General features: G+C 31.0%; 1 protein-coding gene across 1 annotated transcript in view; it reads left to right on the forward strand.

Annotated features, from left to right (window-relative positions):
* LOC106457800 (probable 3',5'-cyclic phosphodiesterase pde-5) overlaps positions 1 to 19172 on the forward strand; it is an 84473-nt gene that overhangs the window by 46042 nt on the left and 19259 nt on the right. Inside the window, exons 10-18 of the mRNA XM_022383860.1 lie at positions 139 to 197; positions 3503 to 3553; positions 4100 to 4158; positions 5048 to 5099; positions 9011 to 9162; positions 11093 to 11185; positions 11880 to 11948; positions 15379 to 15493; positions 17646 to 17785. Of these exons, the coding sequence (XP_022239568.1) occupies positions 139 to 197; positions 3503 to 3553; positions 4100 to 4158; positions 5048 to 5099; positions 9011 to 9162; positions 11093 to 11185; positions 11880 to 11948; positions 15379 to 15493; positions 17646 to 17785 (790 nt within the window). The remainder of the gene's footprint in view (positions 1 to 138; positions 198 to 3502; positions 3554 to 4099; positions 4159 to 5047; positions 5100 to 9010; positions 9163 to 11092; positions 11186 to 11879; positions 11949 to 15378; positions 15494 to 17645; positions 17786 to 19172) is intronic.

Consider the following 19172-nt stretch of genomic DNA (forward strand, 5'->3'; position numbering starts at 1 on the left):
GACCCTCAGATTGTGAGTCGAGCGCCTTATCCACCTGGCCATGCCGGGCATTAAAGTTTCTAATCATATGTAATTCATTTTAGGTTGCTATTCATCTTATAGTATTGTTATAAATAACTTGTTTCATTGTTTTTATAGGGGTCCTAGAATTGTATAAAAAATCAGAAGATGGCCCATTTCACGAGGAAGACGAAGAGGTTCTGTAGTTGATTGTTATTTTTCAATTATTTTGTAAACTCTAAAAACGAGTGTTTATGCAACAAATGTCACCTTTTTATATATGTAGTAATGACTTCCGACTACCATTTGAGTAACTGCGATTACAGTCGTGTATGTATTATGTGTACTTAAAATACTATATACTGAGAAGCCCCTCACACTGAATATAATTGTTGATAGCAGTATAACCGTAGGAATCCCTCCCCTCCATGTTTTAAAGGGTTTTTTTCAACAGCCGGTTCGCGAAAAGTGAAGCTTTTTTGCGTGTTTTTAACCGACTTTTGAAAATTCATTTTTGAGCTATTTTATTTGATTCTAAAGCACTTATGTTGAGAAGATCGGTATCGTAATTTTTGTTGCGCCTTTTTGTCATTGAAATATTATTGGACCTCTTCTTAGGTGGTCGTCACATTTACTGGTAGATACTTATAACCTGAAAGCGCTAGATAGAGAAGTAAGATGTAGAATGGAGTATATCTAAATACCATGAGGCTTTTTATGTTATTTTGAGTCCAAAACATGCAAATTTATGCTAGTATAAGCAAAAACAATTAAAAATAGTGTGTTTAGTACCAATATGAATGAAAGCTATATTAGTCAACCAAATGACTACTTCAAAAAATTGCATTTTCCCGATAGCTCTATGAAACAGTCAAGTAGAAATCCTTGTATTCCTCGACGTGTAAACTTGGTGTAGACAAATCAACATTGTTAGTACTAGTACAAGTTTCATTTGGCAGCATGGTGCTAACAGTGCATACTTCCAAGTTTATAACCATATTACTGGCTTTAGTTTCAATACGTGTTACGTCACTGGCAAAAACTTCACCATCCCGTCCTGCTGGGTAGCGCTATCCTAACAACTGGCAAAAATATTTGTCGCTGCTGTTGCTGTTTGGTAAACATTTGGGTCGTCTAGCTCTTTATATCAAAAACTGATGGAAGTTAGGACTCATTTAAGTGGTCTGCCTGTAATCGCGTGAACACCTGCTCAGCTGAAAATTTATGGGAATTACCAGCCACACCCCGGCCAAAAACGCTTTGATTTCCTCTTTATAAGGACCACTATATTTAGCACCGTACTGAGCATCGTGTTTTCGGTGCCAAATGTTCGAAAGGACAACTATGTTAGCCAAATCAGTTAGAGATCTGTGGTGTCCATTTACACGTTAATGTTTTCTGCAGTGCACATATATTTTTACGTCGTGTGTCCATTCTTTAAATCCTAATACAAAAAAAAATCGATGACCAAAATCGTATTTTATATACATATTGTGTGTAGACACAACTACTTTTCAACCTAGAAATTGATTTACACTTAAGCATTATAATATATTTCTTTTGACTGGGGAAAATTATGTAAAGCGCAATTAATCATATTCGGAAAGTGAGACAAACACGGATGCCTTTTCTCGAGGACTAGCTGTTAAACTAAGAAACAAACAAAAACACAAAGAATCAGAGGTGTAAAATGGTGATAATTTGACACACCACGTGCATTTCAGTATGAAAGATAAAAGCTAACACTCTATGCTTATATTTTCATTTTTCTAATTGTATATTGTGTACTTTTCATTGTTAGTTGGCATAGCTTTCTCTGCTTCAACTAAAGTTTCCAAACCTACTGTAGCGAAAAGAAGGAAATAGTTTAGTACATTTTTTAGCCATCTATTGTGTAATGTTTTTTTTAACTCCTAATAAATGTATAATTCTGCCCAATTATAGAAGTTAGTCAATGTGTATACTAAAAAATACATAGTATTTACATCTGTGCCATTTTTACAGACTTAAACAAAGGTAAATTACAATCTTACTGGAATTATTTATTAGTCAATTACTTTTGTGTACACCATATTTAAACGATTTTGGAGTCTTACCACGCTGTTAGAGCTTACGTCGCCATGTCTGGTCGTGCTCTTTGTGGCTACCGTGCATCTTAACAATAATCCTGCATCGTAGGTTCCGATGTGAGGTTGTCATATTCAAGACACATTCCTCCTCTTTACTGTGTTCCGTAATATGTCTTAGGATGACGGGATATTATCACACAGAAATCTATAGGTGCTGGATCAGGCAACTTGACCGATGTGTCTTTGTATGGGATGGCATGAATTCACGTTTTATTCTCCAGCTGCTTAAGAAATTAGGCGGTTGAACGGATATGTCGCGAAACCATCTTCTTCACACGTGACTTATGTCGCTTTTTCTGGTGCAGAGTCTTCTTGATTATGTTGCGTACTATTGCTTACATCTCGTGGACGCCTTTTGCCACTTTTGTTTTAAATATTTTATTTTACCATTGACTATATGTAAAGTTATTACTTTAATTAAAATTATCATAACTGACGTTAAAAAAAAAGCCTTGCTTTACAAACACCAATGATATTACCAGTATATATATATATACGCTTGTTAGTTTGTTTGTAATTAAGCACAAAGCTACACAATGGGCTATCTGTTCTCTGCCCACCACTGATATCGAAACCCGGATTCTAGCGTTGTAAGTCCGCAGACATACCGCTGTGCCACGGGTGGGGGGGGGGGGGGGGTTATATATGCAATGGACTTCCATGATTTTCAGAAGGGGGCGTAACCTAATGTAACCAGCAATGAAAGAGCCCGCTTTAAGTGACAAGAGGTTATGAACAGGGACTCCAAGAACAATAGTTTTCTTTTCTTTTTTGCGTGAGTGAGGATGCACACCAGCCATGCCTTATGCTGGACCCGCCTATGTATACGAATATTTTAGAAACGGTATTCTTGGTTTGTGTAAGACTTCACAACTGTAGTGGATAAAAATAATAAAATGCATAATAACTTGTGAATCAACGTCAAGGTTACTTCAAATTATACCAACATATTATTGATATACACTAACCATGAATATTATAAGAACTTACATTTCTGAAAAAAAAATAATAATAATATTTGAAGCTTAAAAGAGCAGTTGAAACTCTAAAAGCACCGTCCATGAAAAGAAATAAAAGAGATAAGTAATCCAATGAGTTGTCTACACCTTTAAATATCAGTTTTCTCATACTAATATAAATTGAAAGTATATATATATATATATATTGATGATCAATGGTTAACAGATATTTTGTATGGATATAGTAGTTATTTATATTTAACAGCTGCCTGTTTTAGATTTAGTAATAATGTATAATTAATAGGCGTTTTCAGAAAATATAGTTGTAATGTTTAATTAACAGGTGTATAGTAGTTTCTAATTAACAAATACTTTAACTATATAATGAACATGTACCTTATTTTTTTGTTGCAGGTTATCAACAGTTATCTAGTGTGGGGAGGAATTGCTCTTCATTATGCTGAGGCATGTATGATCATAAGATTGTATAAAAAATAATTAAGCAGAATACACTTGTGGTATTAGGTCTGAATACTATCTATTAGGAAACTTATGAGTGCATACTAAAAAATTTTTCTGTATGAAATATTTCTTGTATACAATAAAGGTAATTAAGATCATCTTTAAACCAAGTGATTCGTACTTACAGGAATGTGTTAGAAGCAAAGACATTTCCTGGGTTGAACATTATCTTGTTACTAATATTTATTAAGTGTAAAGAAGAAGAGAGAAATAGTGGATAGTGTTTTGTTTTTGTTTTTTGTAAAGATTAAGTATCATTTACCTTTCTTAAAACAAACATGAACTTTAACCCAAAATGTGGCACTATATCTGTGAAAAATTAAGAAACCTTCATACTTTGAAACATCACATATATATATCTTTTATAAATACATCACTGCATTTCAGCTTTTTCTTATACTCTACTCATTTCTAATTGTTTGTTTAAATAGTATCTGCAATACATGTTTTTGATATAAAGTGAGACCTATTAAATATTTATATTTCAAGATGTACAGTAACATGGCACGTCAGCGCAAACTGAACAACTTCCTTTTGGCTGTAGTCAGGTAAGTTGCAGTTTTAAATACACTAAAACATGAATGTTTCACTTCAGTTTCTTTAGTTGAAATTTAATATGGATTTTTTTCATCACACACACTATTAAAAGTTTTTATGCTCAGTATTATGTTGTTTTTATTTATAACTCAAATGAATCATTATATATATATATATATATAAAATAAACATAACTTACTTTTTGAAAGAAAATTAATATTATAGGGAAATCTTCACTTGTAACAGTTACTGATGTTGATAAGATGTTACAGCATAATGCTTGGAAGAAGTCATGGCATGCTTGATGTATATAAATCTATCCTGTCTGAATGAAGATTTATTTTCAAGTGTGACAAGTTTATTAAATAATAAATCTAAGTGTGCTTGTTGTTTTTGTAATAAACATAATCCTGACCAATGTACTACCCAAACTGTGCAAGCTTTTGGAGTTAAAATTCAAGGTTTACCAATTCTTATATTAACAAAAAACATACAGAACCATATTTAAACAAAGTAAGTGGAACAGTTAAATACTTGTCTGTAACCATAATTTATACATGTGTAAATTTGCTTGCATTAGAGAAAAATTTCCATAAATGAAATATTTGTATTTTATAAGCAGTAAAAAACTGTTATTTGTATTAAACTAATATTATAAATACTGTGATTTATAAATTGGAAGTGGATCTACAAATATAATCTATGTATTAATCCACTTTCTGCTGCTTCAGTCTTCTTGAAGCTGAATGTAATTTCATTAAATTTGTATGACCCTGGCCTCAGTAGACTTTATATCATTAAATAACATCATTTTGATAATGTACTTTAAACATTGACACTGAGGGCTATTGGAAAAGTAACATGACACAAGTTTAAAAGAATGAACTTCATTTATTTTAGGTCCATCTTTCAAGACATGATCTCCATGGACTCTGTGATTGTTAAAATTATGGTAAGACTATATAGGCTATTACATATAATTAGCCTAAAGGTTGCTTTATGACTTTTGCCAAATTACATGTGAAATGTACAAATTTAACTTTAAAAACAATAATGTACAAACAAGATGAATAACTCATGAAATCAATCAAAATTTATCTTTATAAAAGTATTTAAAGCACCAAGCATTTCTTCATTCAGTTGGACCATTATTGTTGATGCAATGATAGAATGTTAATAGTTGTGTGGAAAGCAGGTTACACTTGCTCAAACAGTTATATGTCCAAGTGGTTGTGGTTTACCAATGTTAGTCTGTAATCACTGAGATTCAGCAATTTAGCATCCAGTTAGAATGGCCATTGGTGTGATGATCAAGGCTGAAATAATGCAAACCAGCTGTGTAGTTAGCATGAAAACTACTGTACAGCATCTGATAATACATGCACAGCATCCCAGTTACTGCAGAACATAAATTGACTAAACTTCTCAAGGAGTTTGCTGGTTTATTTGTGAGACTAGATAGTTGATTGGGTTGGACAGTAACCATAAGTCATCACCTAGATTGACAAGATGAGCATCCAACAAAACTGCCACACAGGCTTCCTTACAGAACCAGGGATGTTACTGCTATTGAAATGGAGTTAATCTTTATAATACAACCTTTAAAAAGTCGTTGATAATTCCAGTAGTCATTGTCAAAATGAAGGAAGGAATATTAAGGATTTGTGTGAACTTTAGGTGGGAATTTGGTAACATCCATAGATGTCTTTCAATTATCATGCATGTGAAAATGCCTGGATGCATTGAAAGATCCAGTTTGATCAATATGTTAAATGTAACTATTGGCAGGTCAAATGGGATAATTTAAAGTATACCCAAAACTGCTTTCAGCACTTGAGAAAGACAGTGTAAATTCCTCATCATGCCATTTGGTCTGTGTAATACATTTGTCACTTTCAAGAAGCTTATTGAGCTTACACTTAGAGGACTAAAATGGGAGAGATGTCTCATCTATATGGCTGACATATTGATCTACACTCATTTTATGCCCCAGCTGAAAACCTCAGAATCATACTCCGGTACATCAGGGATGCAGGCTTGAAGTGACACCATGAAAATGTGCATTAATACATATGGAAATGGAGTTTCTCAGATATATATTGGGTAGGAATGGAGTGTCTGCTAAACTTACAAACACTGCGGTTGTCAGGGGCTGACTCAAGCCCAAGAAAAAATAACAAATACACAGCTTTCTAGGTTTCACATTGTATTATTGTGGTCAGTTTTTCAAGGTAGCTGCACCACTCTCTGTACTGAATAAGGTTAATATATACTTTTTGTGAAAATAGGAACATGAATAGACATGTCAGCTTTTGAAGTTTGTGGTTTGTTCAAAGCAGTGGTGCTGATTCATCTTTATCAACCATTTATCTTAGATACTGAAACTAGTGATAATGAAATTGATGTACTTTTGTTAAGCACAAGATGGATCATCTAACCACATAAGCAAGCCATATGACACGACACCTGGACATTCATACTATATGACAAAGAAGGGTCCACTTACCACTGTAGTATTTGTCAAACGTTACTGTCACTACTTGTATTGATTGTATGGACTTCACTATTAAAGTGAATTGGCTGATAAGTTTTAGAAATCCAGATAGTATGATCACATACTAGATCATTATGATGCAAGATACAACACTACCTTGTTAAGCAGCTATAAAACTTTAGCAGATTAGCTAGCCAGTTGGTGATAGCATGCCTTTTTGTTGAATGCCCAGACACTGAACACTGTACAATATTATTTAAAGTGTTCCAAAGAACAGATCAAGCTGATTATCCTTAGAACAATGATATAGGTCTCTTGAATGACAGGGGGTATAACAAGATTTGTGAAATATTTCTGAGTTCTGTAATTTTGACTGAGGTTGTAAGAAGGAAATATAGAGACTTTAGACAGTGTAAACACAATGAATGATCTTTACTAAATAGTACAAACACCAACCTGCTTAGATGCTGGACTTTCAGTTTTACTAGGTCTGAGCTGTCCATTCTCCAAGCTGCATTTGATGATAATTCCTACCAGATTGTTTAAATCTAAAGTTCCTTATTTAACAGGCAACATTATATTTACCAAGAATGTCAAGCATTAACTACATGATAGGCCATTTTCATTCAAACATAAGGAAGATTGTAACTTGAAAATATAATCTGACCTACCATTGGAGAACACTGCTGTTTACATTCTTGCACCTGTGCAGTATTATAGCCACACATTCCATAGGCAGAACAGGTGTTATCTCCAGAGAGTGATAAAAGAACAAAGGCAGCTAGAATGAAATCAGCTTAATGACTTTAACCATGTGTTATGTGAAAACTGCACAAATACACACAATAGCTTAGAAACTTTGAATAATACTATGTTAAACTAAGATGGTAGAAAATGCATGGTATGTTTATATACCATAGTAACAAAGCTTTGATATAGTATGAATGTGTTCTAAAGTTTAATGCTATAAAGTTATTGCTTAAAATGTCCTCAAAGGTTAAGATTACAATTACTGAGTCATATTGTCAGTTCTGAATACATTTTAAAAGTCATGGTTGTAAACTCTTAGTAAGGTTTAAATATAATATTCAGAAAGTCAGAAAGTTACAAAAGTTTAGTAAAGTGTGAATATGTTCAAAAATCAAGGCTATAAAATCATAGTAAGGTTGGAATATGTTCAACAAGTCAAGGTGACAGAGTCAGAGTATAGTTGTAATAGGTTACAAATGCATAGTAATCTTTAAATATAATGAACAAAAAAAAGTCAAAAATTACAAAGCAAAGTTAGGTTAATTGGAAATATATTCAAAAGAGGCAAGGTTACAAAAGCATAGTAGGTAGGAATATGTTCAAAAAGTCAGTTACAAAATCATAGAAAGGTTTGAATATAATGTTTGAAAAAACAAAGTTACAAAGGCAAAGTAAGATTAATTGGGAATATGTTAAAAAGTCAAGATTACTAAGTTTTAATAAGGTTGAAGTATGTTCAAAAACGTCAAAACTACAAAGTCATAGTAAGGTTGGAGTATGTTCAATAAGTCATAGTAAAGTTTAGGACTTTCAGAAAGTCAAATTATACAAAATATCATGATAATTAAGAAATAAATTTTTAACACGAAGAAGGAATTGGTGCCATTGGAATTAAAATAAAAATGGTCAAGATTACAAGTATTAAGTAAGATTTGTATGTATCAAAAATCCAAGATTTCAAAAACATAGTATCATTCAGATGTACCAACATATTAGCTATTAATGAAATACTAATTTTCACTAATTAAACTAGGTCTGTGACTATAAATCAACCAACACATTTACTAGCGGTGTAATACCAATTATTTGTTTATTAAACTATTGTAAATAGTCCACTAATGACCAATGATTGATTAATGATCACAAGCATCCATTAACACTGTAAATTTTTGCAAATATGTTATACCAGTTTGTTAACCTGACAATAGATATTGAAATATGAGTGACAATATCTTACCTAGTCATATGTATGTTTATTTATTTACACTGTAACAGAATGCATACCCTAAACTATAAGAAATACTTTTTTGTGTGTGTTTAGAAAATAGAACTTTACCCATAAAGGAATTAGTGAAGAAATATTATACTCATATTTAACATTTATACCACATCAGCTTTTCCCCAGTCAACCTCAAGGTGGCCAGATATTATTTGATTGAACTCATAAGAACTCCTTAAGATGTATAATACTGGAAACAGTTTTAAATTCTCCACTTATATTTTTATTGTAAATTATAATAAAACACAACTATCTTACTTAGTCCTCATAACAATATATATATCATTACACAATTAATGGACATAGATTAATGAATTTGTAATTTGTATTTCTTTTCCAGACATTTGCACAGAAGCTTGTAAATGCTGACAGGGCTTCTCTCTTCCTAGTAGATGGACACTCCAAAGAACTATATGCTAGGATATTTGATGTTAGTGGAGAGCTTGACGATGGCTCATTTAAAGCCATTTTAGAAGCATCAAAAGAAATCAGGTATGAAAACACAAGGATTGTTTGTATTTGTATACACCTTTTTATTGTAAACTTACATGGTGTGAAATATAGTGTTCATATAAATTATAAACATATTTTATGTGTTTTCAAAGCCAATATAACAATATTTAATTTGCTTAAATTAAATAAAGAAAGGTACCTGAATATTATAATGCTGAAAAAATGCTTACTTTCAAATTTTAGAATAAGCTGTACATTAATTTTCTTAAATTAAACTAAAGTTTTATTAAAATTTGTTTTGAGTGAACTATTCTATGTTGCTAGTTGAAGACTCCACTTAAATTATTGTTAGAGACTGTATTATGATGTACATCCTTAGAAGTGGTTTTCTAACTTTCCAAAAGCAGTATTTTACTAAAAGCACTATAGGCTTAAACTATAAAATACAATATATTCAGTTTTACCATTCAGTATATCTTGTGTGAGATAGAGTAGTGAAAGTGGCACTCTTTTATGTTGTATAATGATTAGAACTAAGTATGATTTTTAATGTAATTGATGAACCATAATACTGAGAATCAAAAATAATTACAGGTTTTTAAGGATGATAGTTTCATGTGGATTAGTACATGTTGAAATCTGATGAATGAAGATAACTTGGATTATTTCAATGAATAACATTTTCTTTTGTCTTTAGTTTAGTTTAGTAGAATATTGGATGAAAAATGTAAAGAGACATTTATGAATCAATTTATTTTTTGTCTCCTTACATTTTCTTAAACTAATCTCACAAAAATAGCATTAGCTGAAGAATATTACATGGTATTTACAATGGTTCAGGTAAATTATATAACTAAGATCAACATACAGTCTCATAACTAAATAATTATTGTTCAGTGTTTCGTTCTATTTTTGACATTTCTATTTTTACTATATACTGCAAGAGATCAGAAGACAAGTAGTAATCTCTAACAGTTCTTTCCTAAGTATTTCAAACAAAAATATTGTTGTATCTATAGTATTTTGTTGAAACTTCTCTGTCATTTCCTTGTAAGCAAGAGAATAGTTAAAAGCTTGATCTGTTCTTTATAAAGGCTCATTCCTCTGGATGAGATGAATTTTGGGAATGAACACTCATCATCAGTTTCCCAGTCTTAATCTTCATCTCGTTAACTGGGCTTCATCAATTATCTGAGTGATTTGAGTTCTGGAAATCACCCAGATACCTAATATATCCCTAAATCCACTCTAAATCAAAGAAGAAATTGAAAGGCACAATAGGTGATACCTTTAACAAATATCATCTAACCAGAAATAAGTGCAAGAAACCACCATACCCCACCCCCACCCTGCATATAACAAGAGGTTTGAAGGTTTATCTGGATGGAATGTTAATGTGAGAACAAGTGCAGAAGAGAAAAACAAGTTTCACAAATACAGCTAAACACTGTTTATTTCACATAAAGTTGTGTTCCATGACTTTCACACTGAGAAAACATAATTAAAATAAAATAAAACTGGATGAACTTGAAGTCAAATTGAAGATAAAATGTGCATGATCAGCAGACAAAAAGAAAGTACTAAGAAACGACAGGACTTTCACTCCAAGTACTGACTCTCATATCAAGAAACAAAGTTTCTTCTTCATAGTTGGAGTGAATCTCCCACCAAAAGTCCCAAAGTTCGATATACAAAGTATATTTTCTCTGCAACTGACCAATCAGAAAACAGGCATCAAAATGTGGAAATATATCTTCTACATAGCAGCCTCAAGGCATCCTCCAAACACTAGGTCAAGCGTGACATCATGCATCTATCTCATGAACTAGCAGATACGTTCCTTAACTCGTCAATCCGAGAGAAGTAACAAATCGGGCTGCAATTTATACTAGTATTCTGTTCACTTCTTATTTATTATTCAGAATTATTGGTGACAAGTTACTGCATTTTGTTCCATTTCTTTATTTAGATTTCCAATTGGGAAAGGAATTGCAGGCCATGTAGCTCTAACAGGAGAATCTCTGAATATTTCAAATGCCTACAATGATGAAAGATTTAACAGGTGAAAAAAAGAAACCCTCAAAGTTTCCCTTTTTTTAACAAAGTTACCAGTTTATTTCTAAATCTGGATATTACTGAAGTTGAAGGATTTTTATATACTTTAGAAATGTTCAAATTTTGTGGGGTTATTTACAATGAAATATTGCAAGCATTGCAAGGTACTTGAAATATTTTCACCTTACATCATTAACTCTAAAAGTATGTTTCTTTTTCTCTATTTGATATGTAATTTTAATGTTTATGTTCTGTAGTATCATGATAAGAATTTTTCTTCATCAATAAGTCATAATTTATGAATTCTCAGATTTCAGAATGCTCTGACCAATAAACAGTATAGTATTATATGTATATATTACTTTGATTATTTTTATATTGTATGACACTAAAGCTGCATACTTTTGTTTTACAAATGTTTATCAGCAAGTTACTTTGAAGTCATCAAACCATAAAGTTATAAGTTTAAAAATTATCAACTTTAGTTATAAGAAGAATCATATAATGAATCCATAATACAATTTTCTTGTCTTTTTGTATACCATCAAATCAAAAATAAAGCAATGCTGATATTTCACTACTGGAATAATTGAATAATATATTCTTAGAAATCATATTTCTCTGCTTTACACTTGATAGAAACAGACAATAAATTCACACAGTTAATGGCATATGTCTTTCTTTTTTTGCAATTCCTTTAGAACTGTAGATCAACAAACAGGATACAAAACACACAATCTGTTGTGTATGCCCATCTTCATAAGAAACAAGTAAGTTACTGTGTATGCTCATCCTTATAAGAACCAAGACAAATATCTATTATGTGTGTGTTGCCATCATAAAAAACAGTTCAAATATCTGTTAGTAAAGATTATATAAGATTCAAAAAGATATCTGTTATGTATGCTCATCTTTATTAGATACATATATAAGATATTAGTTATATGTGACTTGGGACCATGGGTGCATTATAAGACTGATGGTCAAACCCCACTATTTGATTATCGTAGCTAAAGAGTTGGTTGTAAGTGCTGTTGACTAGCTGCCTTTCCTCTAGTCTATGAGTTCAAAATTAGAATATTAATATTTAATATTTCAATATTAGAAAATATCTCTTGTATAACTTTTGTCAAAGTTGTGAATACACCCACCAGTTATTTAGATTCAACCAAGTTATATTTGTATTACATAAGTCTACCTTCATTAGAACTACATAAAATATCTGTTACATATGCCTATCTTAATGCTTGTTTTTAATAAATATTATTTAGTGGGCAACTGCTTAACATTGTACATAATTTTAGTTAGTATTTTGCATATCTGTTGCATATGCCTACTCCAGATGAAACATGTAAGATATCTCTTAGTGATATCTATATTTACAAGAATTAAACAGCAGGATATTTGTTTTGTTTGTCCATCTTCATTAGAAACTACTAAAACATATTTTCTGTATGTTCATCTTCATGAGAAATATGACAGTTATCCTTTATATAAGATTATTTTTTGTAAATATATCTACATTAGAATCAATTAAGATATCTTTTAATTTAGTCCATCTTCATTAGAACCAAGTGATGTATGGTTTATTTAAGTTTGTGTACATTAGATCCAAGTAAGTATTTGTGTATGCTCATGCCAATTAAAATAAATTTGAATATATCGTATGTATACCCACATTCATAAGAATTGGTTAAGTCAGGTTTGTCCAGTTTACAGTGATGGGTCACATAGTATTTTGAGTGCAGTTTCAGAGGCTGGATACTAGTTATTAGTGATAAAAAATGTGTGTATAATGATATTATTCAAGTTTATTGATATTAAATTGCAGAGTAATATAGTAAATGGTAACAAACATTAAGCAACTAAACCTCAAAGTCAAAGACACTACTCAAATATGCTGTATTTCAGCTTCATTTTTATTTGCTTATTTTTCATTTTTGCTGTGTGACTGCTGGGTTGGTCAGAACTAGCTCATGGGTTACTATTTGGACAACTCAGATATAAGATACTTGTTTTCTATGCTATTTTCATAAGGAACAAATATGGTATTTCATATTTATTCTCATCTTTGTTAGAACTGAGCACATTTCTGTTATCTATGTCCATATATTTATATAAGAAACAAGTAAACTATTTGATCTGCATACCAATCTTCATTAGAATCAAGTAAAATATCAGGTATGGAATCTCTTTTAATTAGAAAAATTCAGATATCTTTTATGGATTCCATCTTCATTAGAAGCAAGAAAGATGACTGTTGCTTATACCCATGTTTATAAAAAACCAAGTATGATATCAATTCTATTTTCATTGTAAATATGATATTCTGTTACATATTCTAAACTGTAAAAGTGTTAGAATCACAAATGTACCTGTTATTTATGTTCATCTTCATTAAAGGAAGTAAGATATATTTTATGCATGCCCATCTTTATTAAAAACTAGGAAGTTATTGTTTTTACATTCATGATGACTGGAACCAAGTAAAATGTATTACTTCTACCAATCTTTACATAACAAACAAGCCAGATATCTGTTATTAATGACAGTTTTTTATATATTTTTTATCCATTATACATGGCTATTCGGCTATTTTCTTTTGAACCAAGGAAGCTATCTCATTCATATACTCATGTCCATTATAACATATAAATTTTTAATGTATACCTATCTTTATTAAAACAAAAGAGATGTCTGTTCTATATGCCTATCTTTGTTAAAAACAAAAGAGATATCTGTTCTGTATGCTTATCTTCATTACAACAAAATAAGGCATACTACATATGTTCATCTTTATAAAAAAACAAATAATATATCTCTTATATAAACGTATCTTCATTGGAACCACAGAATATCTAAAATAAAAATAACAACCTCATAATTTGAGAATACAGTGGTAAGCCAAATTCTGATGGTTTAAGACCAGTTTCACATTAGCAAGCACAAGACTCATAAGTCCTCAGTTACACATTATTCTGAGCTCTACTCAGTATTAGTAGTCTCTAACATCCAATTGTCTTGTGCTCTACTTACTATCAGTAAAGTCCCTAACTGCACATTGTCTTGTGCTGTATTCACCATCAGTAAACTCCTCAATAGCACATTGTTCTGAGCTGTACTCACTATCATTAAAGTCCTCAACTGCACATTGTTCTGAGATCTACTCTCTATCAGTAAAGTCCTCAACTGTGCATTGTTCTGAGTTCTAGTCACTATATACCGAAGGTTGAGTATGTAATATGGAAATTATTTTGAATATGCAAGTTAGCAAGCCACATGGCAACCACAGCAGAATTAAATTCGTGGTGGAGAGCCACATATTGAAAATACCATTTGATATTGTTTGGCATTTCATGCACAAAAAATTTATCACTTTTGGGAAAAGTGTATAACAGCTCTCTGTAACCCAAAATATTTATACACTCAGGTCATAAAAAACATATTTTACATCAGTTACCTAATGGTAAAATTACACAAAGTATTCATAACTCTCTTGAAAAGCACTTTACAAACAGAAAACTGCTTGACTGGAGAGTAAGGAGCTAGTCAACAGCACAAATCACCACCTCTTGAGCACTAACCTTGACCAACTAATGGGATCTGGCTGCCACCTCTATAATGCACCCAAAGTGGAATTTTTCTATGGATGTAAAGGGATGCAAAAAATGGACCCATAGATCCATAGTCTAGGAAGCTGCCAATGGGTCACACTTGGTACTTTCATAAGAAACAGGAGATTTTGTTTTATTATTCATCTTTATAATAATAGTTTTGTGTTTTATATTAATTTTGTAATGAACAAAATGTTAATGTTCACATACCATAACCATAAGAAAGAAAGAAATATTTTATATCTCATCTTTCTAACAAACAAAGAAGTGTGTTTTTTATAAACTGTTATTCTCATTAATCTTGTTCTTCTTAACTAGCATGGTGATTATTGCCAAATGTGTATTTGTTGAATATGAAGGTTTCTGGAAAATTTCAAATTAAAATCTTCCTAAAATTGGTTAATTTTAGCAAAAATTCTAGAAGTTTTAGTCACACAAGAAAGTAGCTTATTAATGTAGTATAGTTGTCAACCAAGCTTCAACATGTTTTTATTATTAAACTTAATGGAAATTTCATTGTTGTAAAAGAAAGAATATTAAAAGAAAGTATTGTTTGCCTGAAGCTTACAGATTTCTCTTTTCATAGTATAATTGGTGTTGTTCAAATGGTAAACAAAGAAGGTGGACCATTCACAAAAGCTGATGAAGAAGCCTTTGCCACATTTGCTTCATATTGTGGACTGGCTTTACATCATGCAAAGGTGATATTTTTCAACTTAAAAACTTTAATTTGTGTCAACAGAACTAAAGTTTATATAATTTATAACCATATATATACTTATGTTCCTTGAATGGACAGATATATTTTATATTTCTGTTCTCATGAAGGTGAAAGAAAGGGTGCTGTAAAAGGCTATGTACAATTTTTAAAACCTTTTCTTGGGCTGCCTGGTTGTCATACCTAGTCTTCTGTAACTATAGCCAAAAATATCACTAAAAGAGAGGGTACCCAACTGGTGAAACAATGCATTCTAATTAGTATTAGTAGAAATTTAAGAAAGGGTATAGTTAATTAGCTATACTGATAGCTTGTTTGATTTTGAGTTATTCTCTAAGCACATAGCTTACTCTGGTCAGAAGTTATCATTATATTTCTGTGGTATTCAAAATGCATGTAATATTTCTGACTTTTTCTTGTCTGTGACAGTTCAGTCTTAACCACTGTAAGCCTGTACCTTGAAATTGCAACATTCCTTTAGTGGGCATCGATTTGTGATTATCTATGTGTTTTTATTGTATTAATTGACTGGAAAGTTTAAGGAAAGTGATCTTCACATGTTGTTATCCTGAATTTCTAATGAGAATACAGAATGGTTATTTTGCAATATTGTTTATAATTCATTATATTTAGAGAAGCATCATGTTTGACTTTTAAATGTGTGCTTCAATCTTTGTATTTATCTCTCAGTCTAGTCCCAGTTTCCATAAATTTCATCTTTAGTAGAGAATACTCTTGTCCTCATCTTTTTACAGAAAAATTTCCTATAACATTTATTTCACGTAGTTTTGTAAAGTTATAATATTTCTGGTGGAGATCTAACATAAAAAGTCAGCCAAACAAACAGTTTTATTTCGTCTTTCAATAGCATATATTTAACTTCATATTTTGCATCTTAAACTTTATCTCAAATGTGTGTCAATTCCTATACTGAGACAATTCATTCTTTAAGCTTCAGTGACTGAATTCCATTCAGACTTTTGTATTCATCCTGTCATTGTAAGTACTGTCCAGTTAGGAATAATACAACCTCATGCTTAAGAAGAGTATTTAACAACATTTCAACTGCACATTTTTACATGTTGCATGCCACTACAAAGCCTTTCACTCAGTTCAAGAGCTCATCAGATTGGCTTACAACACAGCAACCCTCAGCCAAAATACTATTTACAGAGCCAGACTTAGGGGTAGGCAAAGTAGGCATTTACCTAGATAGCAAAACTTAGGGGTAGGGAGAAAATAAGTAGTAATAAGAAGAGAAAATTATAGATTGAACAAAATGAAAAATAAAGATTAACTTGAGGGTAGAAGAACTTTGATGAGAATGAAACTAGTCAGCAAAACTTGCTGTGCCAGTGATGTCAAAGCAGTAGAGAAGCATTATATTGTATTTCATTATACCAATACTTATCTTGCTTCCTGAGTTATAGATTCCATAAGATGAGTGTTGTAAACTCAGACAACCTAAGCTTTGGTACTGAGTAAAAAGACCTTATTGGGAACATGCAAAAGCAAACAGTTGAAGTGCTATTAAATACTTTTCTTATTGAAAACCTGTATATATAGGGCAAATAAAGAAAGGTATGATTAAAATTATTATCAGTTTTATTGTGCTGTAATATTTTATCTCACCATCTACCAATTAATAGATCATGTTTTGCCATCATAAGAGCTATAGACCATAAATTTATTTTTGTTATAAATTCAATCAAAAAACCTTTTTTTTCCAATAAATGAAGACTGAAGTTAGGTCCTGGTTGTTATAGGCAGTAGTAAGGATTTAAAAATATTATGCTCATATTCAAAGCTAATTTAACAACTATTTTAATGGAAACAGATGAGCAATCACAGAACTAATGTGACAGTTCAGTCTTAACCACTGTAAGTCTGTACCCTGTAACTGATCAAAAGTGCAAGGAATTAAAAGAAACTTTAAAATGGTGAACTCTTGAAAAAAGTCCTATATTTTAAGAATTCGTCAGTTTAGCTGAATGCAGTCATTCTCTGAATATCCAATACCATAAAAGCTTTGTTAAAAAACATTCAAGAAAATTACAGTTGGTGTTTAATTATTTTAACCCATTAAACTGTGTGTGATTATTAAAGTAAAGAAAAACAAACATTTTTTCTTGCAGTTATATGATAAAATTCAACGGTCTGAAAAGAAATACAAGGTGGCACTAGAAGTCCTCTCATACCATAACACATGTACAGAGACGGAAGTAAATGAGATTAAGCAGTCCCCTGCCTTACCAAATACAGCTGCTTTGCATGAGTAAGTTGGGCAACTAAATCTCTGGTTCACTTCTTTACAATTTAATTAGACACAGAAGCAATAATTAACTAAGAATTAAACAGAGTAAAACTTTTGTAATTAATACTTTGTTTTTGATTTCTGGAAAAGAAGATATAAATAGTAAGTGTAGCCAGAATGTGCTACTCAAACAATCTGTTTTATCGGGTAATCAAATGTTTTTAACAATAAATCTTTTCAATGGGGATAAGATAAATGAACAAAAAATTTTTTTTCAAAAGAAAACAACCTTTTGCTTTAAAGATGCAAAGTCCTTACCACCTGAAAATGCTCCTTTTCATGATTTGAAGTATCTGATAAAAAACATTGTGGGCAATTTTTATCCAAACATTAATCTATATCATTATTTTGAAATGTGTATTTGTATTATACAATCACAATGTTTGGATTACAATTATTGTATAGTATAGTTTTAACAAGTCTGTATGCCTGTATGTATGCTCTTTTGTATGTTTTTATTACTTTGTATTTCCTAATATTGTCATTGTTGTCTTTCTTCTTTTGAGAATGAAGTTGTAATGAACTAAAATAAAATGCTGCTACAACCAGGGTCGAACAAAAAACAATTTATAAAACTGTAACAACAACAGAAATCCAAAATATAACTTTCAAACAATTGGAATACAAATTTTATCACTTATAAAAAAACATGCCTGGTCAAGACGTGATACAAACGTTAATAACTTATTAATTAATTAAACCATACAACATAAATACCAATGTTATTAATTTCAATAAATAAAGGAATTAGGGAAAAGAACTAGAAGAAAAACACACCAAATTCTGAAACAACACAATATTCCAACATTAAACCACTTCAAGATCAATAACAAAATCAAGCAATAATCAACAATAATTTGTTCTAACTCTATCTCATGAACTATATCATTTAAGATCAAGGCATGGTTTTTATTTAGTGGTTAAATCACGAGGTTACATCTCATGTGACTAACTAATTTACATAATCTTTCACCACATTAATATCTGTACAACACCACTAGGGGAAGCTTGTATCACCAGTTTCATAATACAAACATACTCAAATTCAACATGCTGTACCTATAAGGTGAGTTAGTGCTTTAATATAACTAAAAACTCATAGTTAAACTAAATTATAGAAGGAATAATAAATGAATGGTAAACAAAACCATAACATAATAGAAGTAGAATTTGCTATCTCACAAGTTTTATTTGTTTCACTGTAACATAAAAAATAGTTAGCCCCAGAAATATTATTTCTAAAACAATATGTACAATCTATATTATTCACCCACTGTATTATGATTAGTAAAATGTTTAACAGACTGTACAAAACAGATTTGTTAATATTGAGATTACAACACCATAA

The sequence above is a fragment of the Limulus polyphemus genome, unplaced genomic scaffold, assembly GCF_000517525.1.
Source record: "Limulus polyphemus unplaced genomic scaffold, Limulus_polyphemus-2.1.2 Scaffold375, whole genome shotgun sequence".
Classification (NCBI taxonomy): Eukaryota; Metazoa; Arthropoda; class Merostomata; order Xiphosura; family Limulidae; genus Limulus; species Limulus polyphemus.